At 43.0% G+C, this 25,196-nt stretch overlaps 1 protein-coding gene across 2 annotated transcripts; it reads left to right on the top strand.

The window, feature by feature from the left end:
* Positions 1-5,782: 5,782 nt before the first annotated feature.
* On the top strand, positions 5,783-14,735 carry smtna (smoothelin a). Of its 2 annotated transcripts, XM_056253348.1 has the most exons (8): positions 5,783-5,878; positions 8,481-8,608; positions 8,715-8,790; positions 10,757-10,891; positions 11,004-11,058; positions 11,136-11,262; positions 12,899-13,050; positions 13,561-14,735. In XM_056253348.1, the coding sequence occupies exons 2-8, from the start codon at positions 8,486-8,488 to the stop codon at positions 13,709-13,711; spliced, it is 819 nt and encodes a 272-aa protein (XP_056109323.1). In that variant the 5' UTR covers positions 5,783-5,878; positions 8,481-8,485; the 3' UTR covers positions 13,712-14,735. The 2 variants fall into 2 exon arrangements, with proteins under 2 accessions (XP_056109323.1, XP_056109324.1); XM_056253349.1 differs by lacking the exon at positions 5,783-5,878 and having other exon boundaries at positions 8,004-8,608.
* The last annotated feature ends 10,461 nt before the right edge of the window (positions 14,736-25,196 follow it).

Below are 25,196 nucleotides of genomic sequence, written 5' to 3'. Positions count from 1 at the left end.
TATTGATATAAAACGAATAAAAACTACATAGACAAATAAAAAAACTACTATTTTTGACACAAACAACAAAATTACAACTTCATCTAAACTTTAACATATAGCTAAAACTTAAATAAAATTCAAGTGCCCCTATTATGCTTTTTTGGATATCGCCAAACTATGTAATATGTTCTGTTAAATATCTTTTTGTGTTCTACAGAAGAAAGATTGCCATACAGGTTTGTCACCTCATGAAAGTAGTTCATTTTGTGTGAGCTATCGTTTTAACGGAAATTGGCCCTCATATTAAGTGACCAATTTGGACCTCTTTACACAGGCAAAAACTTATAGTACAGATAGTGCTCCTCACTCACAGGACACTCACCTCAAGTGATTTTAAATTATACTTCAGTGTTGACGTGAACGCTAGCGTACGTGTATAGCCGAACGCATGGCCCCTCAAATGATACTTTATTTGATACTGTGCGTGTGCGCCAACAGAGGCGCTCAACACGCACACTAGAAAGTGTACTGTACGTATAACCTAGCATACACATAAAAACCGAAGTATAGTTTGGGTTTAGAAAGAATTTGATGTTAGCATGTTGCTAAGCTAACACGGCGATTCTCTAATAAGCATAAAAAAAATACATAGCACACAAATATTGGATAGTCTATTATAATGAGACGGAACTATTTTATTGATACTTTTCACTACTGAATGAATTTGGAGTATATTTCTATTCAATTTTTGTTTGAATATCGACAATTCACTAGGTTTTGGAACTGAACACTAAGCGTCATCCTGCGTTATCTGGGTGAATATGGAGTCTGATAAGATGCGAGGTATCCTGGTCGGCGATGATGACGATGATATTGGAGGTGTAGTTTCCCCCAGTACCTCCTCACTGTGCCAATACTTTTATTTCAGTCACTCTTCCAATGGAGACAGACTTTAGCAGATGCCGACCGCAACCATTTGTTTGGATTTTATTACCTCTGTTTTGCCAACACGTTCGTAAGAACTTCTGCATGAGCATCAGGAAGATCTCCAAAATCCTGCCATATTCATTCTGTGACTGTGTCTATCTAATGCACTGTGAAAAACAACTGCTCGATTTGCTCTGACCCTCTTTATTGGGCAGCACAGCTGTTTTTGGACTTGTTCGCACTTTTTAAATATTAGAGATGGGCACAAAGAAATACATTGAAATAATGTATTTTTAGATACTGTAACTCCGCCGTCTTGATTCTGGTGATACAGACGGTACATTTAAGGCAGCTTTCTGTAGGATGCCATGTTTGAACGAGTATCCTATGTTCATCTAGGTTACGTTTACATGATGGAGACGAGCAAGACTCCTGGATCCTCCTGTGGGTTCACTTTTATTTAGCCTGGTGCACTTTTCCTTTCAGAAAATTGGTTGGTTGCACTTTATTTTAAGGTGATGTAGTTACATCGTACTCAAATAAGTACTGGGTAATATTAACTACATATACTTATTAAAGAGTTAGGATTTGGGTTTGGTTTAGGGTTAGTTACTATAAGTACATGTAGTAACGTGTAACTACGTCACCTGAAAATGTATACCTCTCTGTGTTATAGAAAAGATCTAGTAGAAATAAGCTCACAAGTAAGATTCCTAAGTCATATTTCACCACAAAATCATTTGCAGATATTTTTTTATTATTATTGCCGCCTTATCTCATTACCGCAATTCATCTGAATGTTTTTCTTTTGAGTTTTATAATTGCCATTATTCTCATTGAGGCTTCACTACTGTAATATACAACAAATATTATTATTATAATTATAAATACTGTACAATTTTAATAATATATCATTTATTGCATAACGGAAATGATTTCCACACTACAGTAATGAGAATTGGAGGATTAAGTGAAAAAAATGTATTATAATTGTATTGAAATCAGCATAAATGAAAGATCTACTATTACATTTATACTATAATGTGTATGCAACTTAATTTAATTAAAATATATCATAATTAATGACATTGAGAATTATAAAGGAACTTCAGCATTACGCTACTAAGTAGAGAGGAAATGTGCTTGAAAATGTGTCATGAAAATAATGTCGCAAATCAAAACATAAACATATGCTTCATTTTATTTATGCAAAATATAATGTCATAAGGTTTTCTTTTGCTTTTGGAGTGATGCACGACCTGGACGTGTTCCTGACAGGCTTGGGTGAGATTCACCCGAAGTATCAGTTGAGAAAATTGGCTGTTTTTCTTATGTAATAATATAAATGTGATTGTCCCATCATAGGCAGGGAGGTATAAACTGGTGCCTCTTATGTAATTCCCAGTGCAGATAATTATTAATAGGTCTCTCTAAGGAGTCTCATTCATCTTTAGCACACTATGATCTCTCAGGAGAAATCAAAATGATATGTTGTCCTCCACAAAAGGTTCCCTTGCTCTTGCTCGTCTCCTCTGATCTTTTTTCACTATAGTTTCTTTGATTTGTTTTATTGTTTTTGTGACACCTGCTGGACAGTATTATTTCCCCTCCTATTTGAATTGTGTGTTTTGAAGCTGTCATAAGAAATTGACACTAACAGATGTTATGCATGGTGCATAGCAAGGTCATTCCCTCGAAGAGGTTTTGTGCCATCTGCTGGATAGAAAGCGGATTAGCATTTATTAATATTACTATATTTTTTTTATAACTGAATTGAAGTGCATTGGATCCAAATATCAGGCAGTTTGCCTGTTTCCCAACATGACGGGAATTCATAGTTGGGGTTTAATATATTCTCATAAAAACTGACTCTACCCATTTTTGGTTCTTCGAATTGAGTAACTGGAAATGTACAAGGATGTGAATGTCTCCTAGCGGATGTTGAGGTGTAGGCAGTCTTATGGACATGATCAAATCCATGATAAAACCTACACTAACTCGAGTGTGCCTACCTGAGGGCTGTTTTCATAAGGAAACACCAGCCTTTCAAGCTTTATTTATTAAGGTCTCAACTGTCCATCCATTCTTTAGTGTGTTCACTCATAACTTTATTTCTAGTGAACAGCATCATAGGATAAGCATGGTACTAAGAGACTAAAAGAGTGTCTAAGATATATCAGCATTCGTTTTGACAAATGTTAAACTTTTTTTTTTTTTTTGGCTGTTATATGTTACTAAGGGTGGCACAAGGGGGCGCTAACACTATTATTCGGCTATGCTTGCACGGTTATCGGTTACCTTTGCCGATCATTTCAAAATCGCCCATTAAACGGTCTAGCTGATACATAAGTCTATAGTTTTGCGATTTTGCAATTGGGAATTTTGTGTGAAGTGTGAAAGATTTTCATGCTAATTTACTGTGTTGACCAACAGAAATCTGCTTGTTTTGAAAAATTTATTTCTATGTGAGCGATGCTTCATATATCGCTACACTATTGATAACGGGCAATGACCTTTGTCTGAAAAATTTCACTGAAATTTCACTAGTATGACCGAGCCTTATTAGTGAAAGCGACAGCGTATTCACATAATGTTCATCCAGTCTCTCTGTACCACAAGCACAGTGGTTAACTTACCACACTTAGTCTAAAATGATCCACAGAACAGGTTGTCAGATAAATACCTCAGATGTTATTGTTTGTTCCTGTGATGACGTTTTACTGGGTCACTAGTGTACTGGATGATGTTTTCAATGCTGAGATCTCTTAACATAGAGTGGTACTGACGGTTTTGATGTGTCTTTTATTGGTTGCAATGCAAAATTGCGCTGACGATTTGCATAACTCTGTGGCTCCTGTGTATATATGGTTTCTGATGTCAGCAAAATATCAGATGTATGCTTATTTTATTATATTTATGTATTTTACAATCATGGAAAGCTGGACAAATACACCGGTTCAAAAACACGCTGTCTGATGTCTCTTTTTCTCATGTCTCATGCTATCTTACATTTTAGTATGTCACATTTTTGTGTTTGCTATTTTTTTTTTGTTCATATCAATATACTAGTTAAAACTAGCAGTGTTTTGCTAAACATGTTAAAAATATGAAAGCGGCATGCTAACAACAGTTAATACATGCTAATTGTCTTAAAACATGCTAACAACCTGTTAATGCTAGCAAGGTGTTGAAACATGCTCTGACATTTGTTTTCCTGTCTTCATCTGACGTTCTGTCTATCTGACAATAAATCATTAAAGTCTCAAGCTTTTAAAGCTATTTCATGATTTCAGGCCAGGCTTTGTCAAGTCAACATCATCAAACTTCATCTAACTTTCATTTGTTCCTTTCAAAACCAGCGTTACTGTGTGAAACTTACAATGGAAGTGAATGGGGCCAATTTGGAAACATTAACATCCTCACTTTTTGTTTCCATAATGTAGCCACAAGATGTAAACAATATGCATGTTCCCATGATTTAGTGTGGGAAAAAACCCTTTTCTGTGTAAAGTTCTTTAATGTGCAACTTTGTTGATGTGACAACATAACACTGTAAACCCCAAAAAACACAAGTTTTAACGGAAGAATTAATAAAAGTGCTTTTATAAAATAATAAGCTTCACATGACATGTCTCTATTTAAATTGGCTCTATTTACTTACCACTGTAAGTGCCTCAACCCAACCTTAATTTTCGTATTTTTAAAGAAAAGAAGCGGTGCGTCTTAATTCTTTTTTTAGGTAAAATTAACAATGCCACAAATGCTGGCGATTGAGCTTAACTTGTATTGTACCTTGTTTTTTCACCTAGATGATGATAAAACAGTTCAAATGTCTTCGATGTATGTTGAAGGAGGACGTCTAAAAGACCAAAATATCTTAGAGAGTTGAGTCCGCAAACAACCACAGAATACCTTAGAAATCAGAAAGCAACATGCTAACTACCATTCAGAGCACCATTACAAACGCATAACAATGACCTGGTAACAGCACACCATGCAACATGGTTCTCAGTTTAGCAAAACTAGCATTTTCTCCATGTTGAATGTTATGAAACATATCATTATACGTGTCTTTTATGACTTTGTCACTATAACTGGGCCACTTTTGTATAATTAATATGCCACATTAGTAAACGACTCACTGGACATCCAGTCTAAGCCTAGCCAAGGTTTCCTTCACCCTCACTGTTTCCACATGTCATGCTAGCTCACTTCGGCCAGCAAATGATTACGATAACCATCGGCCACCACTAGGTGGAGCCAAACACTCCTCCATTAAACACACAGAACGCCTCCATCAAAGTCATGCTGTAATGGAGTGTGAAAATGTTTATGTGCCAGTGACATTTCTGGTCTCAGCTTTTGCAGATCAACACTGCGACGTGGAAATGTTTACGTCTGCAGAGGAGAAACGGATGTGTCCGACCTGTGTAAACATGGAGCCGCTTCAACGCAACATCATTCTTGTTATGCCTTAATAAGGCAGTGTTCTCCGTCTGTCCACTCATTCACGGTTTAGTCCTGCGTAGAGCCAGGCCACATGCTTATGCAATCACTGTCATCATAAAGCATGCCGGGTGAGCACCATTTATCTCAACGTTTCCTTTCCTCTGGTTTTCAAACATATAAAAACCCTGATACCACTTTTTAAGTGACAGTGTTTAGATAAAATGATGACGCATTGTTATCTCCCAAGTAGTAGATACGCCAAAGCTGACAGTATAGGGAAAGATCAGAACAAGCAGTGCCAAAATATGTCACTAATACTTAATGTCCCGTTCTACTGATTCCACGTTTTTCCTGGTCCCTTCAGGAGAGGGTGATGAGGGTCGGGGTGGGAGTGGCTCACGGTGGCTCTGAAAAACTCACTCACTCACTCCAGCATCAGAGTTGAGTTGAGTGTATGTGACCTTTCTAAATCAGACCGCAAGACCTTTCCTCTGGACAGCCGCAGCGAGAGATTGGTGAGCTTCGTCTTAATGCTTCTTATTTTGCCAGATTTTAGGAGAATTTTCACTTTTGTTGTTTTTCTGATGTATTGCCATTTATCTTTCAGTTCAATGATTGTGTGATTACATAACAGCTATTACACCAGTGTAAGAGTGAATTGTTATTGAGCGGTTATATAAATTCCACCAAACATTATTATGTGTTATTAGGGTAAAACTGTATTATGGCTTCCAGAAACAATATGACCCATTCTGCTAGCTTCAGCCCACACATTATTCCCAACACATGCTGACATTACAGCAGCAAAGAGCATCTGGACACTTGAGGCATCTGACTCATTGACTTTTAATTAAGGGGTCAACACAGGTGTCCTATTCGAGTAACTATTTAGTTTATAACATTGTCTGTGAGCGCCGTGATCCACTAGAGTTTGACAACTATGGAGCCCCTAAAGGGACATGGTGATGGGGGAAAATATGAAATTATATTTAATGCCTTTGTGTTTGCTTGTAAATCTTTTTATTTTGATGGTCGGCTTTAGATATTCAACTGACTAGTAACTTTGCAACTACATGTCAGCTACCAGATATTAGAGTATTAGTAGACTGTCGGCTTAATATATGCTAACACTTTATTTTGATGGTCCCACCACAGAATTTCTACTAACTAAACATAACTTTGCAACTACATGACAACTTATTCTACTTGAACACCTAACCTAACAGTCTACTAATACTCTAATGAGAGTTAGTTGACATGTAGTTGGCAAGTTACTTATTAATAAAATGTCTAAAGTGGACCATCCAAGTTTATCCAGCTTTTGTGTTCCCTCACAAAACTTTGCGTTCACTTAAAAAAGAATGCAAAACTGGTAATAGATATTAAGGTGGAAAGAAAACCTATAGGTCAATGCCTTTGCTAGAGAACATATCATTTTTGTGACCGCATGCAAAGTATCTTAGGGAAACGCAAAACTTTTGTGAGCAAACACAAAACTGCTGCTATATGAGGTTGAAGGAAAATATATTTTTAATGCTTTTGTTAGTGAATGCAAAGTTTCTTGGGGGAACTCAATAATTTTAGAGAATAACTTGTGGGAACGCGAGAAATATAATTTGAAAAGCAATGAAATATAATGTTCCTCCTATTTCATATTTTTTTCAATAACCATGTTCTTAAGAGTTCTCCGTAGACCCAAATACTTCATTTTAAACAGTATATGTATTGTTTTATCATTAAAACCTAAGAATTTCTCTTTTTTGCTTAAAAAGTGCACTTGTACTATCTTTCTTTAAAATAAATGCCTCTTAGTTTGATATTTTCTATCTAATCTTAGTCTTAAAGATAGGGATGCACCGATATCAACATTTCTGGCCGATACCGATAATACTTTATATTTGATTACAATAATCTTGTAAATATTTGTGTCTAAAATCCAATTTTACAAAAACAAAAGCCTCACCATTAAAAGGCATGTCCCAAACACACAAATATGTTTTCATTATATTTTTTTGTATCCTATATGACAGACTTGTGCTGCACTTGTTGCACTTACATAATACTATATTTTCCTTTTTTGAAGTGATTTCAATCATATTGCAAGCATGGCTAACAGTGCGCATCTGAAGTGTCTCAGCTAAAGGAAATAATCCATTATCTATCGGCCAAATTTACTTTTAGCGGTAACATTAAAAACGAACATATATCGGCCGATACCGATATGGTGGCCGATATATCATGCATCCATCCCTACTTAAAGAGATACTGTAGTTCAGGCAGAAATTAAGATTCTGTCATCATTTACTCACCCTCAGGCTCTGCCAAACCTGCATGACTTACTTTCTTCTGTAGAGCACACACACAAACCCACACACACACCCACACACACACACAAAAGATATTTTAAAAAAGGTCTTTCTTTTGTTTGTTTGTTTGTTTTTTTCATTCAGTGAAACCACAGGAAATGGATAAGAAATAGTTTTCATTCTTCAAAATATCTTCTTTCCAGAAGAAAGAAAGTCATACAAGTTTGGATCGACATGAAAATGATGACAGAATGTCCATCCCTGTAAATAGTCTCCACTCATAATAAATCTCTTTGTTTGTGTTCGGGTCCCAGTTGGTTTACAGGAAGAAGGTGCGGGAGATATCCTAAGCTACTGCATGGTCAATGTCAGCGCCGACCAACATGGTTTTTGTTTATGTTGAGATGAATGTTTGGATTTTTGCCGTTTAAATGTCCTTTTCCATTTATATGGATGTACACAGTCATCATTATGTGTGGCTGGAAGCAGCGTGACATTTAATCTGTGAGAAAACAATCACGCTAAATTTATTTTATTAACGAAACCTGTTTGTTCAGAAGCCGCTCAAACCCTTTGGCTGTGACAGTTACATCAGCGTTTAGTAGCTACAGACTATCTTACTAGCATCTTGGGGTGTCTTAAATGAATATCCCTGTACTAGAAGTTCTCACACAAAGCTTTCAGTTAGAACATCTCTCCCTCATTTTTCCTTTCCATAAACGTACTCCCTCATTCCCACGCACACATGGAGATTTACACATCTCGTAAGCTGGCTCCATCAACACCTCCTGTTCCTCCTTCTGTCCCAGCTGTCACTAAAGATGGAGGGGGAGAAGGGAACATTAGAGGCAGGTATCAAAGAGCAACCTGAACCTGATATGACGGGTCCACTGACAGTCGAACAGCTGGCAGCTATAGAGGATGAAGAGATCCTCAATAATATGGTAAGAGGCAACAATAGGCGCTACAAGTGGAGCGGGGTTGTTATCGTGGTTTGTCTTGACCATATTTAGGAAAGTGTGTTTCCCTTTTGTTTATTGCATGGAATAGCTAGATAAGGCTGTGGATTTCGAGGAGAGGAAAATGATCCGGGCTGCCATGAGAGAGCTGCTCAAGAGAAAGAGGGGTGAGGATTGGGTCATGTCCCTAATGCCACATATATTCAATCAATATATATATGACTCAAACATTTTGTTAAGTCTAACTTGATTCCCGACATGCTTTTTGGTGAATCTCAAAACCTGTCAAGAATCTGGTTCACAATCAAAAGGAAAAAAAGAAAGAAAATGAAGCATTTTTTTTGTGACATTATCTTAAGCATAATTCATGGTTTGCGCTGCTGTCTTTAGTATTTATGGTAATTAATAATAAGTGGGGGAAAGCATCTGGACAGGGTTATTCTCATTGTATCATTGCGATTTTTTTTTTTGCATTGTAATAATGACAATTTTGGGTGGAAATGTGATAAAATGTCATGAAAATAAAAAAAAGTTGGGGTTTTAAGGATTTTATATTGTTGTATTATACAATATTCTCATATCGTAATAAATCTAGACAATCCTCATCATTCTCAGTGTTATTATCTTAATCTCATTATCAATAACATATTCATTATTATCAGCATTATGATACTGTTAAAATAAATTCACAATTAAAATCAGCATTAAGAAACAAGTCAGTAACAAATATGTAAAATAAAAAACTATTTTAATGATATATGATGATACATAAAATAAGATTTTTTTTCTGTACAGTTATAAGAATTATATTTTTTATTACAGTAATTTCAAAAGTGGACAGAGGTCAAATGCCACAAAATAATGTAACAATGCAAAACATCTATTCTAATTGTTATTAATTAAATTCTTCTTATAATTTCTTATTTATATTTAAATTAATCTTATAAGCTACCTTTCAAAAGTCTGTAAATTATTTTTAATCTTTTTGAAAGAAGTCTCTTTCACCAAGGCCTCATTTATTTGATTAAATAATACAGTAAAGAACTGTAATATTATTGTGAAATATTATCACAATTTAAAACTGTAAAAAATTTAAAATAACTGTTTTCTATTTTAATATATTTTCAAATGTAATTGATTCCTGTGATCAAAGCTGTATTTTCAGCATCATTACTCCAGTCTTCAGTGTCACATGATCCTTCAGAAATCACTCTAATATGATGATTTGATGCTCAAGAAACATTAGGGATGCACCGATATGAACATTTTGGCCGATATTACCGATAACCGATAATTATTTATATTTGAAAGCTGATGGCCGATATATTGGCCGATAAATCTAAATCTAAATTTTTATATAAACTTTGAGAGCCTGGTTACAAAAACATAAATCTCACCATTAAAAGCCATGTCCCAAGCACACAATTATAACGTTCTCATTATAATTTTATGTAGCTTATATGACAGACTGCTGATTATCTGCTGCACATTTTGCACTTAATTGTATTTTCCTTTTTTGAAGTGATTTCAATCATATTTCAAGCATTTCAAGACCATCATGGCGAACAGTGTGCATTTGAAGTGTCTCAGCTGAAGGAAATAATCCATTATTTATCGGCTTTAAGATATCAGCCTAATTTTCTTATTGGGCCGATAACGGTAACATTATAAATGATCATATCGCGGATCCCTGAAACATTCAATATTATCAATGTTGAAAACAGTTGTGCTGCTTTATATTTTTGTGGAAACGTGATCATTTTTTTTTTCAGGATTCTTTGATGAATAGAAAGTTTAAAACCAGATTTATTTGCATTATAAATCTTTTGTAACATTTTCACTTTTGATTAATGCATCCATGCTCAATAAAAGTATTAATTTCTTTTAAAATAAAACATTTACTGACCTCAAACTTTTTGAACAGTATTGTGATAAATATAGACATGTTCTTGACAGGTTTCATGAGATTTAAGAGTCATTACTATTACACAAACAACCACAGGAAGTAAACTCAATAGAATAAACCACTACTAGTATTTGTTTAACTTTTCTATTCAGAATGAAAAACACAATAGTTTGTTTATTCTTTTTTGCGAGTGAAAAATGTCCTCCTCTCGTCTCTGTCTCTCTCAGAACGGCGTGATAGGGAGCGGGCGGCCCGGATGGAGAACCTGCGTCAGCAGGGTAGCGGAGGCAAGACAGCTGCTGGACTGAATAAGGACCAGAAAGCCACTAATAACCCGAGCGGCGCTCAGTTCAACGCACACAGTGAGTAACCATTACTCTTGAGGATCTGAACACTATGTACGTTTACTGCAGTTCTTCTAACTGCAAGGCTTTGATAACCTCCCCTTTCTCTTTTTACTTCAATCCGGCACAGAGACGGCTCAGGCAAAAACATTTTCAACACCAACCTCCACAAAAACTGTGAGCAGGTGAGTCATTCCTAGAGGCCTGACAGGATGACAGGGATGAATCCCATCGTCTGACTGTTTTATTTTTTCTCCTAAAGCCCTGCTCAATCCCATGTGGCCAGGGATAAAAAAGTGTCGGGCGGCTCGGCAGTCGGGGGGCCAAACACTAAAGATGTCAAACAGATGCTGCTGGACTGGTGTCGTGTCAAGACTGAACCGTATGAGGTGGGCCTGAAGAGAGCAAATAAGATCAAATTAAACAGTTTCTGTTTTGCTACATTTCTCTGGCTCTGCAACCCTCCCAGTGAATCTCATGGAAACATGTCCAGATTACATTTCACCCCAAAATATTAAAAAAGTATTTAACATAAAGAAAATCAAACCTATTTTAAGGATTTCTTTTGCATTTTGATATTTTTATGACAATTTAGCACGTTTTCCCTCTCATTCTCATTACTGTAATGCCTACTATTTTTTTAATACCATATTTGTAAGACCGATTATGCTTAACGGTAATTCCCTTTTTTACTGTATTACTGCCAAAAATAATGTAATGGTTTTTTTTATTCACTTTTTAAAATCTAACTTAGCATATTGTTTTACAACTAATGCTTTATGTATAAATACTTTATATCTTTTTTATTTGCTTTATTACAATGGAAATAAGGAGGGTGGTGGGAAAACCCCAAAATAACCTTAAAGGTCCTGATATACTTCAAGCGTAATCGAAGAACAAACTGCTGTGATGTCATTTCGAACAAAGTTGGGCCAAAACGAAGTTCGTTTGGAATTCATTACAGGAGTTAACAGCTTGCCAAAGCAAACTTTCCAGAAAAGTGTGATCTGGCTGGTAAACACCTTTGAACTACCATTGGTCTGTGGTGATTATGTAATAGGAGAGCTGATTTACAGTAGAAATCCACTCCACTCACTCACACCGGCTCACAGATTCACTCGCCCGACTCTACTGTAGTAAACCCTGCACAATGGTATCGCTCTTTACAACGTCGGACACATAACGGTCATTTATACGAGTTGCCTTTTGCTTGACTATGTTATCAAACTGCTAATAATGTGTTGCTAATATTACACAAACTATATTCCCGTTCACCATCTCAGTCTGCCTTCTAACAATCATCAGAAACGCTTTGAACAACGCAGAACGTCAGTGGAGAAAGGCATATAGATCATCATTACATCGTAATATACATCATACACCCGCTATATTGCTAAATCTAGCCGATTTTTCATATCAACAAAAAGACTGTTTTGAGACTGTCTTTGCTCACTGCAGTTTTAAGGAGAATATATTCAGCAATGGTGTTGACATGAATTTGCACATGGTTTGACTTACAGCACATTAAAAACACTACATAGACATATCAACAACATTAAAAGCTGGATGTTCACCACAGGGGGACTTTAAAGCAATCTATTGTATAAAGTGCTAAATAAAAAAATGTGGTGACATGACTTGAGAACTGAATTGCAGAGCTCAGACAAACATCCACATCACTATGATCAGATGCTTTCTTAACTGTTTTTTTCTCACCACTGTCATTTTAGTTGTGTGTTTACTTTGTTATTGAGAGAAAAGCGCGCAACACTTACATAATCATTCATCTAAATGTGGGCGCCGTCAGGATGTTCAATAACAGTATACCACCTGTCACGTATTTCAAGCTTCTTTTTTCCCCAACACGAAGAATGAAAAAGAACTTTGCTCTGAGTATATCAGGGCCTTAATGGTCTTAAAAATAAGCTTAATTTTCTTTAAACAAAATATAATTTATAAAAAAACCTGTTCTGGACAGTTTTTTTTAGTTTTTTTATTCACACTCTTACTTGTTTCTATGTTTAGGGTGTGAAAATCCAAAATTTCTCCTCTAGCTGGGCAGACGGTCTGGCGTTTTGTGCCCTGGTGCACAGGTTTTTCCCGGAGGGCTTTGAATATTGCACTCTCGACCCCTACGATCGCAGGGCCAACTTTGAGAAGGCGTTCAAGACTGCAGAGTAAGACATGACTAATATTGCATCCTCATCTGCATCTCATGAAGAAATGTCTGAGTTATATGTCACCCGAAAAAGAACGCAATTTTAATCATCATATAAAATAATATAATACAAAATAAATATTATAATATTTACATAATTTATAACAATTTCCTAGTATTAATAATAGTAATATATTTCATTATTTTAATATAATTCATTTTATAATTATACTTAATAATTATATACTTAAATGATAATGTATTTAAAAACTTTTTTAATTACTTTTAATCTTTTTCTCATCCAGACATTTAAAAAAAATCAGCCAACATTAAAGACAGCACAACAATTTTATAATTTAATTGAAATAAAACATCAGTATTTATGGTAAAGAAAAATCCATGGTGGGAGGAGGAAATGTGCTTTTGTTAAGGTATTTTGTAGGGAAAATGTGCTCAAATCATGAAAATAATATACAAAAAATCATAATGTTCCTAAAATAGGCTTCATTTTCTTTATGTGTGTTTGTAGGAGACTAGCCGACTGTCCTCCCCTGCTGGACGTTGACGACTTGATGCGGATGCGAGAGCCCGACTGGAAGTGTGTGTACACGTATATCCAGGAGTTCTACCGCTGCCTAGTAGAGAAAGGCCTCGTCAAGACTAAAAAGAAGATGCCATAGAAACTTTTTTGAGCGTTTTCACTGTAAATGACCAAAGGGCCACAACAGGCACACAACATAGCGCACATGTGACCTAACCTGCAGCTTTTACCTAAGATCAGACAGATAGTCTATTATGTACTCATGCTCTTCTCTATTTCATAAAAGCACATGCAGTGGACGAGGATTATAACCTGCGTGTTTGGCACTAGGGTGCAGCTGGGGCTCTGAAACAGCGCATTCCAGTGAGATTACACATGCATTAATCTCAGTCTATGCTTAGAGATTGTGTGAAAGTGTGTGTGTGTGAGTGTGTGTGTATACGCAGAAGGCTTTTTATGGTACTGCTACTCCCGGTTTTGAACGCACTCCAGCACAGAGACATCAGGCTTATAAGGGCATGAGATCTAATGCACAATTATTCTTAACTCAGATAAATCGTTTGTTTAAAAATATAGACAGGGAACTTTTGCTATTATATAAACGAGTTCAGAAAGGACAACAGAGTCCAAAGCCTCAGAACTGTCTCTTTTGTCTCCTTCAGAATAGAAGTGTCACCTGATTTTGCTTATAGGGTGAAATATGACAGCTTGAATGGTTTTCATTTTCTCTCAACTTGTTCAGGATCAAAAGTGCATCATACTGAGCATTTGCTTGGTACTAGAAAATGACCCTAGAACTGCACTAAGAGGGATTAGGTCCAATAAAACCTCTCACTCAGGGATAGACAGGCACTCAAGGCCTGTAACATGCATGTAAGTCTTGTTTCAGAAGGCAAATGGTAATTTTGAAGTGCTTTTAAAATGTCCTCAACACTTTATTTGCTGCATGGCTAATGACTTAAGTGCACCATAAAAATATGACATTCTAATATAATAAAACATTATTTAAGTAGGCTATTATTAGTATCTTAAGTCATACAAGTACAGTTGCTGTCAATCTGTATCACTGTTCTGGTTTGATTAAATTATGGGTGTTATTTTCCTCCCACAGTGCATCACCAACTGTTTGCCAAGGATTATTAAATGTGATATTCTTCCCCGTGCTTTTTTTTTCTCTTTACTAACACGCACACACACACACACACACACACACACACACAATTTAATATATTATTGGATTTTAGTGATAAACCAAATAATACCACAAAACAGCACAAAATTAATCAAATCACTAGCTAATACATTGAGGACACAGAAAAATAAAACTATAAATTGATTACTAATTAAAATACTATTCTCAGGAAAATGTGTTGCACAGGTAGAAATGTGTTCAAAAAATATTAAATATTTCTTAATAAATTGTCAGTTCCCTATCAGTCGCTCAAGTTCGACGTTACGTCGACGTAATTGGGATACCTTCAGGGAGCCCTATAATCTTCGAGTGTCTACAGAATGAGCCAATAAACGTTGGCGTGCGTGAATCGCGTCACGCGCCCCGCCCCACAGCGCGGGTATAAACCGGAAACGGGTGCACGCCCTCATTGTCTTTCACTTCGGAGCCGAGCTTCTGTTTGACTTCAGATCTACAAGACTCTAATAACGTTGAAGACTCTCCTTCAGTGTTGGTGACGGCGCGATCAGTGGTGGCCGCGAGCATTACAGTTCACAACTGCTGTTTTCACAGCACTGCATTGTGTGTGTGTGTCGGTTTCGATGGGTGTTCATACTGAGTGTGTAAACCTCGTTACACCGCGGCTATCCCTGGGTGCCTCAGCACTGAAAGAAGTTTTTATTCTGTTTTTTGTTTTCTTCTAAAAGAGCAACACTTTTCAACACATTTCAGGATGTCATTCCGCCTGTGTGTTTCTGGATGCGGTCGTTCCCAGGCGCCAGCAGATGGCCACAACAGTTGCCTCTCGTGTTTGGGCATTCAGCACGCTGAGGGCAGCTTTTGTGAATAGCTCATGTTCCCATTGTGGGAATATGACTATGGCAGCGTTGAGATCGGGACTCGCTTACCTCAAGGGAGGTGCAGTCCCCTCGCCTATGCCCCAATCTAGTGCTTATTCTGGACCTCAGAATAGGCCTACTTCGGTGCTTAGCCAGGGTGATCTGAGGGTTACCGTGAGGGCTTCCCCGCCGAGGCAATCTCCGTGGGCCCCTCACGCCTCACTAACACTGCCGCAGACGGAGCCTCCAGAAGAGCGTGCAGGTCCTTCACATGGATGACCAGTCGTGTCTTTTGGAGCTCCTCCTGACGACCAGATGTTGGTTGCAGCATCGGAGGGGGAGCTTCAGTCCTCTGGAGATGAGGATTCGGCTGCATTACCCCCTTCGGGGAGTGTAGCGTTGCCCGAGTCCCATCCAGAATGGGCGGCTATGCTTTGCCGGGCCCCCGAAAAGGTCGGGCTTGCGTGGAATCCTCCACCACGTCCCAAACCTTCTTGGTTGGATGATTGGTTTCTCGGGACGGGCCTTGCTGGTTCTCAGCGCGCCGCTCCGGTGCCATTCTTCCCGGAGGAGCATGAGGAGCTCACCAGGACGTGGACGGCACCGTATAGTGCCAGAAGCCGTCCTAGTGGCTCCTCCCTCCTCATCACCCTCAATGGCGGAGCGGCTAAGGGGTATGTGGATGTCCCACCAGTGGGACCACCGCAAGCAGCCATCACCCAGGCCTCAGCATGGAGCAAGCCGCAGGAAGTCGGCTCCGCCCGTCCAAGCCGCTGCCAAACCAGGAGGCAAGCGGAGGTGCAAACGACCCTGAGACGGGCGACCCAGAGGTGGAACAGACTGCTCTTCAGGAGATGGTGAATCAATTCATCCCCAAGATTGGTTTGCAGCGATTGGCCTGAAGGACGTGTACTTTCATGTCTCGATTCTCCCACGACACAGACCGTTTCTTCGCTTTGCATTCAAGGGGCGGGCATATCAGAACAAAGTCTTACCCTTCGGGCTGGCCCTGTCGCCCTGTGTCTTCACGAAAGTCACGGAGGCGGCCATTGCTCCCATGTGCGAGCGTGGTGTTCGTATCCTCAACTACCTCGACGACTGGCTTATCCTGGCCCAGTCGAGAGAGCAGTTGTGCGAACACAGGGACATGGTGCTCAGTCACCTCAACCACCTAGGACAACCACCTAGGGAAAAGAGCAAACTCACCCCCGGGCAGAGAATCTCTTTTAAAGGTATGGAGTTGGACTCGATCAACATGACAGCGCCCGTATCCAGTCAGTGTTGAACTGCATGAGCTCGCTCAGACCCAGAACAACGGCACCACTAAAACTTTTTTTTCAGAGGCTCCTGGGGCAAATGGTATCTGCAGGATTGCTTCATATGAGGCCGCTCCAACACTGGCTCCACGATCAAGTCCCGAGATGGGCGTGGCAGAGCGGCTCGTGCCGGGTCCAAATTACCCCGCACTGTCGACAAACTCTCAGCTTCGGACTCTTTGTTCTTGCGGGCAGGTGTTCCCCTAGAACAAGTGTCCAGGCACTCTGTGGTCACCACGGTTGCCTCACGGATTACGGGCTTGCTCAACCATGCAGCCGACGAGCTTTCACGGCAGCAGGTGCTACCGGGAGAATGGTGACTCCACCCCCAGGTGGTCCAGCTGATTTGGAGACGCTTGGGGACCGCACAGGTAGATCTGTTTGCCGCCCCAAACACGTTGCACTGCTACACGTTGCACTGACCGAGGGGACCCTCGGCTCGGACGCACTGGCATACAGCTGGCCCCAGGGCCTACGCAAGTATGCGTTTCCCCCACTGAGCCTTCTTGCACAGACCCTGTGCAAAGTCAGGGAGGACGAGGAGCAGGACTTGCTTGTTGCGCCGTATTGGCCCAACCGGACCTGGTTCCCGGAACTAGTGCTCCTCGCAACAGCTCCACCCTGGCCCATTTCTCTGAGAGAGGACCTGCTCCAACACTGTGGCTTTCCCTTGGCAGAGTACGCTTTGCCGTCACTGTCCGGTGTTGCCTCCCCCTTCTCAGGCTGGAGCCACCCCAGTGACATTCCACATGTTGCACTGCCCCTAACCGGCCATTCCATATGTGCATTCTCCACATGGTACCTCCCTTTGGGCAGGATGTGGCTTCCGCAGCGTCCCTCTCCCCTGGAAAGGCACGCTTTCCCAGTGTTATCCAAGAGTTCCACTGTGTGGGGTATAAAGTAACAGCAGTTTGAACTCCCTATATGCAGGCCTTCCGCCCCAGTCAGTTGGGGATCTGAGAGTCTTGCGTAGGGCACTGGATGTGGCAGCAACTGTGGTGTTTTCCATAGGGATCCCAATTACGTCGTCATGTCGACATAATGTCGAACGTGAGCGACTGATAGGGAATGTCTCGGTTACCAATGTAACCCTCGTTCCTTGAAGGAGGGAATGGGAGATGTTACGTCCCATCGCCACTGTTGCTGACCATTGCTGTAACGGCTGTCACGATCTCGGCTCCTCAGTGAAAAACAATGAGTCCGTGCGCACGCTTCCTGTTTCTACCCGCGCTGCGAGGTGGGGCTCGTGACGCAATTCACGCACGCCAACGTTCATTGGCTCGTTCTGTAGACACTCAGGGGGCTTTTACACTGGGCTTGTTTGCTGCGGTCCGAGCCCGAGCGCGTTTGTTCCCGGCGCCCCCCGCAGCGTTGGTCTGGTTTCACACTCAACTTGATTCTATCGAACCTTGGTGCGTTTGCGTGCATATTACGTTATCGCAAACGTGCACGGCGCATGATAGAAAACAGAACGCGGGGCAATATTGTTTTTTTTATTAATTCGCTGCTATTATGCGCAGTTGAGTGAACAATGCAGGTTTACTGTGCGTCTGTCACATAAGGTGGCCTTCTGCTGCTTGCAAACGGACTCTTTTAAGGAGACAGTGCATTTCCAAATTTGGTGCCCTGATTTCACGCGCAATGCACGAATACACTGCAGGCTCACTCTCGCTCATTTCCAAGGTAAATCATCAACACTATCATCCCTTACAAGTGTTTTATTTAACTGAATACACCACAATAAGCTAAAACGCATACGCAGGTCACTTTACTTCCTGAACAAGTGCACACCCGAGTCCGTGCTGCTTTCACATTCACGCGAACCGCGGCACGGTTCGGGAGCAACCGAACTCAGACCACCTCCTCCAGGTAGTCTCGGGTTCGGTACCCCAGTGCGCACATGGGTCCCCCCATGACAGCGTTCACATTAGCGATTTTTCATGCGAACCGTGCCCCGTTCCGAACTAAACTGCCAGTGTGAAAGCCCCCTCAAAGATGATAGGGCTCCCTGAAGTGATCCCAATTATGTCATCACGTCAATGTAACGTCTCCCGTTCCCTCCTTCAGGGAACGAGGGTTGCATTAGTAACTGAGGCCTTTTTCTGAGTTGCGAATTCAGTGCAGCACCCAATGACATGATCCACTCAATATCCACTCAAGTAAAAGTCATGAAATTACTTCAAAATCCATTTCTATGTTCAGAAAATAATAATGTTGTGGTAAAAGAAAACTAATCCCTGGTGGAAAAAAAAAATGCTAAGTATACTTGCACCCAGACTAATTTAGTATACTTCAAGTGTGTTAATGATTAGTTAACTTGAAGTGTGCTATTTTGAAACAACTAATTTTGAAATAAGTATATTTTAGTTGTAGTTAAATTGTAGAAAAGCATAACTTTAAGTGTATTTAGTGTACTAAATTGGAACAACTTCAAGTATACTTAGTATACTTTAAGTATATGCCTGTGTAGGGACTAATTACATGCTTGATTAGTGATATTAAAGTGTACTTTATTTGTGTAACAAGTACATTACAAATTAATTACGAGTGACTTCGAAACAGAAAAGCAATATACCATAAGTGTGTGTATATATATATTTTTTTTTTTTTAGATTTAGTTTTGGCGTTTTTGTCTTTTATCAGGATAGGACAGTAGCTAGACAGGAAGTGAGGTGGGAGAGAGAGAGAGAGAGAGGGGGGACGGGATCGGGAAAGGTCCACGAGCCAGGACTTGAACTCGGGTCCCCCGAAGCACATGTGGGTGCACTTGCCCACGAGGTTATCGGCACCAACCACAAGTGTATAGATATAACAAATATAACAAATGCACATTAATAGTCAAATAATACTTGTCTATACTTTGTACAAAAAACTGTTGTATTTTCAAAATACATTATAGTATACAAATTGTATACTATTGTGGAGTGCAGTAAGTGAGGAGACAAGAGACGGAGATGCGTCGAGTCAACTTTAATAATAATAATAATAATTCATTACATTTATATAGCGCTTTTCTAGGCACTCAAAGCGCTTCACATGGAAAGGGGAATCTCCTCAACCACCACCAATGTGCAGCATCCACCTGGATGATGCAACGGCAGCCATAGTGCGCCAGAACGCCCACCACACACCAGCTTACTGGTGGAGAGGAGACAGAGTGATGAAGCCAATCAGTGTATATATATATATATATATATATATGGGGATGATTAGGAGGCCATGATGGACAGAGGCCACTGGGCAAATTTGGCCAGGATGCCGGGGTTACACCCCTACTCTTTCGAAAGACATCCTGGGATTTTTAATGACCACAGAGAGTCAGGACCTCGGTTTAACGTCTCATCCGAAGGACGTTGCTCTTTGACAGTATAGTGTCCCCGTCACTACACTGGGGCGTTAGGACCCACACAGACCACAGGTGAGCACCCCCTGCTGGCCTCACTAACACCTCTTCCAGCAGCAACCTGGTTTTCTCAGAAGGTCTCCCATCCAGGTACTAACCAGGCTCAGCCCTGCTTAGCTTCAGTGGGCAACCAGTCTTGGGCTACAGGGTGATATGGCTGTTTACTATCCACTTCAATATTTCTATCACAAGTACAGCGAGTGATATCAAAACATAAACACAACGTCAAAAACCGGAACTCGTCATCGTCTAACCCCCCCTTCCTTAAAGGTACAGTCCCTTGGTGAATGTCTCTTTCAGACTTCCTTGTGGGTCACTACACAGGCCCCCCCAGAATTCACCCATAAACAGGGCCAGGCCGAACATGTACCCCAAATAGAACATGTGACACTATGCACTAGTGCAAAACAGAACAGTCCAGCACATAACAGTCCTTCCAACAAAATCAACGTACAGGGGGGCGGACTGGGCGGCCATAGCGGCTGCGCTTAACAGTAGAGGGGCCAAGGGCAAGGGGCGGGGCAGGGGCAGGGGTCGCGGTTGCCGCAGGTGGGCGCCCTCGCCGTGGGGGCAGGGCCAGCTGAAGCGGTTCGCCAATAACCACATGAGCAGGCTTGAGACGGTCAATAGCCACCCGCTCAGGCCTGCCGCCCATATCCACCACAAAGTTCTTAGACCCCCCCACCAGGACACGGAAGGGCTCATCGTATGGGGGCTGCAGCGGTGTCCGATGGCCATCATGGCGGATGAAGACATACTTGGCTGATGGTAAATCCTTGGGCACATAGGACCGGGGAAGGCCATGGTGAGACGTTGGAATAGGAACAAAAGCATCTGCAATGTCCCGAGACGCAGCCCGATGTGAGGCAACTGACCACGGGGCCATGGCATCTGGAAGAAACTCCCCCGGAACACGCAGAGGCTGGCCATACACCAGCTCGGTCGATGAGGCTTGAAGATCTTCCTTAGGGGCGGAGCGAAGGCCAAGCATAACCCATGGGAGGCGGTCAGCCCAGTCGCTGCCCGTAAGGCTGGCCCTGAGCGCGGCCTTCATGTCACGATGAAACCGCTCGCACAATCCGTTGCTCTGTGGGTTATAGGCTGTGGTACGGTGGACCTTCACCCCAAGGACCTCGGCGACCGCAGACCAAAGCTCCGATGTGAACTGCGGACCCCGGTCCGAGGAGAGGTCGGACGGTGTGCCAAAACGAGCCACCCAAGCCATAATGAACGCCCGGGCCACTTCCGCTGATGTAGTGGAGGACAGGGGAACTACTTCTGGCCACCTGGTGGTCCTGTCCACCATGATGAGGAGGTAGGTGTAACCACGGGAGGGGGGAAGTGGGCCTACCAGGTCCACATTCACATGATCAAAACGTCTCTCTGGCACTTTGAAGGGTGCCAAAGGAGCCATGGTATGACGAGTCACCTTTGCGCGCTGGCACGCCACACAGGCCGCAGCCCAGGCCCTGATGTCCCTCCGCAGTCCCGGCCAGACGAACTTGGCCCCCACCAGCTTGGTAGAGGCCTTCACCCCCGGGTGGGAAAGACCATGGATGGCATTAAAAACTTTATGCCTCCAGCCAGCAGGTACCATGGGGCGAGGTTGGCCAGTGGAGACGTCGCAGAGGAGTGTAGCGTTGGCCGTGTCAAACATCACATCTTCCATGAGCAGCGCCGTGGGGGCCGTCCTGTAGGCTTGCACCTCAGAGTCCGCCATTTGATCCGCAGCCATAGCCGCATAGTCGAGGCCCAAGTGGACGGAACCAGCGACCGCCCGGGAGAGGCAGTCGGCGACGAAATTGTCCTTGCCAGCCACGTGCTGAATGTCAGTGGTAAACTCGGAGATGGCTGAGAGCTGACGCTGCTGTCGACCAGACCATGGCTCCGTAGACTTGGCCATAGCAAACGTCAGCGGCTTGTGGTCAACGAAAGCCGTGAACCGCCGACCCTTCAACAGGAAACGGAACTGACGGGTGGCAAGGAAAAGACCCAGGAGCTCCCTGTCGAAGGCGCTGTACTTCCTCTCATTGTCCCGGAGCTTCCTGCTGAAAAAGGCCAGCGGCTTCCAGGCTCCGCTCACCCACTGCTCACACACAGCCCCCACGGCGTAATCAGAGGCGTCCGTAGTAAGAGCAACTGGGGCGGTTGGAGACGGGTGCGCCAGCAGAGCAGCGTTGGCCAGCGCAGTTTTGGCAGCATCAAACGCATCAGCCATCTCTGGGGACCAAGCCAACACGTCCGCCGGTCTCCTACCCCGCAAAGCGTAGTACAATGGACGCATGAGCTGGGCCGCACGGGGGAGGAAACGGTTGTAGAAGTTCACCATGCCCAGGAACTCCTGCAGGGACTTCACAGTGCGTGGGCGTGGAAAACTGGCGACAGCCTCCACCTTGGCAGGGAGGGGAACTGCCCCCTGTGGGGTGACGTGGTGGCCGAGGAAAGTGATGGATGACCGGCCAAACTCGCACTTGGCCGGGTTGATGATGAGGCCATGCTCACTGAGCCGGCCGAACAACTGCCGGAGATGCGTCCGGTGGTCGTCTGCGGACGCGCTGGCCACGAGAATGTCGTCCAAGTAAACAAACATGAACGGCATATCTCGCAGCACCGAGTCCATGAGGCGCTGAAACGTCTGCGCTGCCCCCTTGAGGCCGAAAGGCATCCGTAGGAATTCGAAAAGGCGAAAGGGTGTGATGACTGCAGTTTTGGGGACATCCTGCGGGTGGACAGGCACCTGGTGGTAACCGCGCACCAGGTCCACCTTTGAGAAAATGGTGGCACCGGCTAGGTGGGCGGAAAAGTCCTGGATGTGCGGCACTGGGTACCGGTCGGGTGTGGTGGCGTCGTTCAGGCGACGGAAATCTCCACAGGGACGCCATCAGCCTTGGTCACCATGTGCAGGGGGGACGCCCACGGGCTGTTGGAGCGGCGCACGATGCCGAGGTGCTCCATGGTGGCGAACTCCTCCCTGGCGATAGCGAGCTTGGCAGAGTCGAGGCGCCGGGGTCGTGCGTAGACTGGGGGGCCCACCGTGGTGATGTAGTGCTCCACGCCATGCTTAGCCACCGCCGATGAAAACGTGGGTGTGGTGATGTCAGGGAACTCAGCAAGTAGGCGTTGATACAGGTCCCCGTTGGTCAGCGTGTTCGACAGACAAAGCGCCCCTGTCCCTCCCAGCGTGCAGGGGTACGAAGCAAAAGAGAGGGCGTCGATCAGGCGGCAGTTTGTAACATCCACCAACAGTCTATAAGCGCAGAGAAAATCCGCCCCCAGGAGCGACGTAGACACAGCAGCCATGACGAAGTCCCAGCCGAAACGCCGTCCGCCGAAACACACTTCCACATGCCTCGTGCCATAGGTACGAATGGGTGTGCCGTTAGCGCCGTCCATCGGGGGGCCGTGCCCGCCAGCCATGGTGTCCACAGGCTGCGCCGGCAGGATGCTGCGCTGAGCCCCAGAATCGACCAGCAGCCGCCGGCCGGACAAGGTGTCAGTGATGAATAACAGCTTGCAGTCACGGCCAGCGCCCATAGCTGCTAATGAGCGCCGGCCCTGGCTTTTCCCTGGGCTCCGAAACTGCAAGGCTGACGACACTGCTTGGCTTTTGCCCCAAACCTGGAATGGTAATAACACCACCCGTACTCACGCTGTCGGCGGGCCGTCACAGCAGCTGCAGTGTCTGGGTCGTCCTCCGAGGGTGGAACAGACGTGTGCTGGGTGGGCAGCAGTGCATGGACAAACTGCTGTCGGTTGGCGAGGAATATCCTGTCTGCCTCCACAGCCAGTGCTCGGTAGTCTCTGGAGGAAGGGAGGGGAGAACTAGCCAGTGCGGTGCGCATGGGTGCTGGAAGCTGCCGCAGGAATATGTGGGCGAAAAGGAACGAGGGATCCGCCGCGCCCAGCACGGCCAGCATCCTCTCCATTAACTCGGACGGCTTGCTGTCGCCAAGGCCGTTCAGGGACAGCAGGCGGTCTGCCTTCTCCAGTTCTGACAGTTCAAAGAGGCTCAACAGGAACGTTTTAAGTGCGTCGTACTTGCCGTCAGCTGGAGGAGCCTCTAACAGCGCCATAGCCCTGGCCGTCGTCGAGGCATCCAAGGCCGCTACTACGTGGAAATACTTTGTAACGTCCTGTGTTATTCCTCTCAGCTGGAACTGTGCCTCGATGTGCTGAAACCACGGCCGTGGATTGTGTTGCCAAAAGTCCGGTAACTTGATGGTGGCTGCGTAGATAGCGCCGACATTAGCCGCGCCGCTAGCAGCAGCCGGCGCCGCGGCCACAGTGTTTTCACCACCGTCGTTGTGTGACATAATTCAGCCGTGTTCAACTCGCGTCAGGGGTCACCAATGTGGAGTACAGTAAGTGAGGAGAAAAGAGACGGAGATGCGTCGAGTCAACTTTACTATCCACTTCAATATTTCTATCACAAGTACAGCGAGTGATATCAAAACATAAACACAACGTCAAAAACCGGAACTCGTCATCGTCTAACCCCCCCTTCCTTAAAGGTACAGTCCCTTGGTGAATGTCTCTTTCAGACTTCCTTGTGGGTCACTACACTATAATGTATTTTGAAAGTATACTTTCAATGCATTGTTACAATGATCATTTCCAGCACAGTTAAAATATACCTATTGATATATTTTAAATAAAGTGCAAATAAATAAACTTTAAAAAAACAACAACAACAGAATGTTCACTTCAAGTATATTTTTCTAAAATATATTTTTCTAAAATATACTAAAGTACAATTTGCAATGTAGCCTACTATTGAAAACGGGAATATATTTCAAATACAATAAAGTATACTTTTTTCACTAGGGATTAGCCTAATATGAAACGGAAGTTGAAGTATGTTCTTCGCTTTATTGTGGAAATGTATTGTGAAATTT

Source organism: Rhinichthys klamathensis, unplaced genomic scaffold (genome assembly GCF_029890125.1).
Source record: "Rhinichthys klamathensis goyatoka isolate OS25496 unplaced genomic scaffold, OSU_Roscu_1.1 h1tg000104l_1, whole genome shotgun sequence".
NCBI lineage: Eukaryota > Metazoa > Chordata > Actinopteri > Cypriniformes > Leuciscidae > Rhinichthys > Rhinichthys klamathensis.
The sequence above is the reverse complement of the archived record's forward strand: the minus strand, read 5'-3'. Positions and strand labels throughout refer to the sequence as shown.

Excerpts from the sequence above, each read along its gene's own strand:
- smtna (XM_056253348.1), top strand. The coding sequence starts at position 8,486 with ATGGAGGGGGAGAAGGGAACATTAGAGGCAGGTATCAAAGAGCAACCT. Across the intron at positions 11,059-11,135 it reads TCCACAAAAACTGTGAGCAG|CCCTGCTCAATCCCATGTGG; the intron begins GTGAGTCATTCC and ends TTTCTCCTAAAG. Across the intron at positions 13,051-13,560 it reads AAGGCGTTCAAGACTGCAGA|GAGACTAGCCGACTGTCCTC; the intron begins GTAAGACATGAC and ends GTGTGTTTGTAG.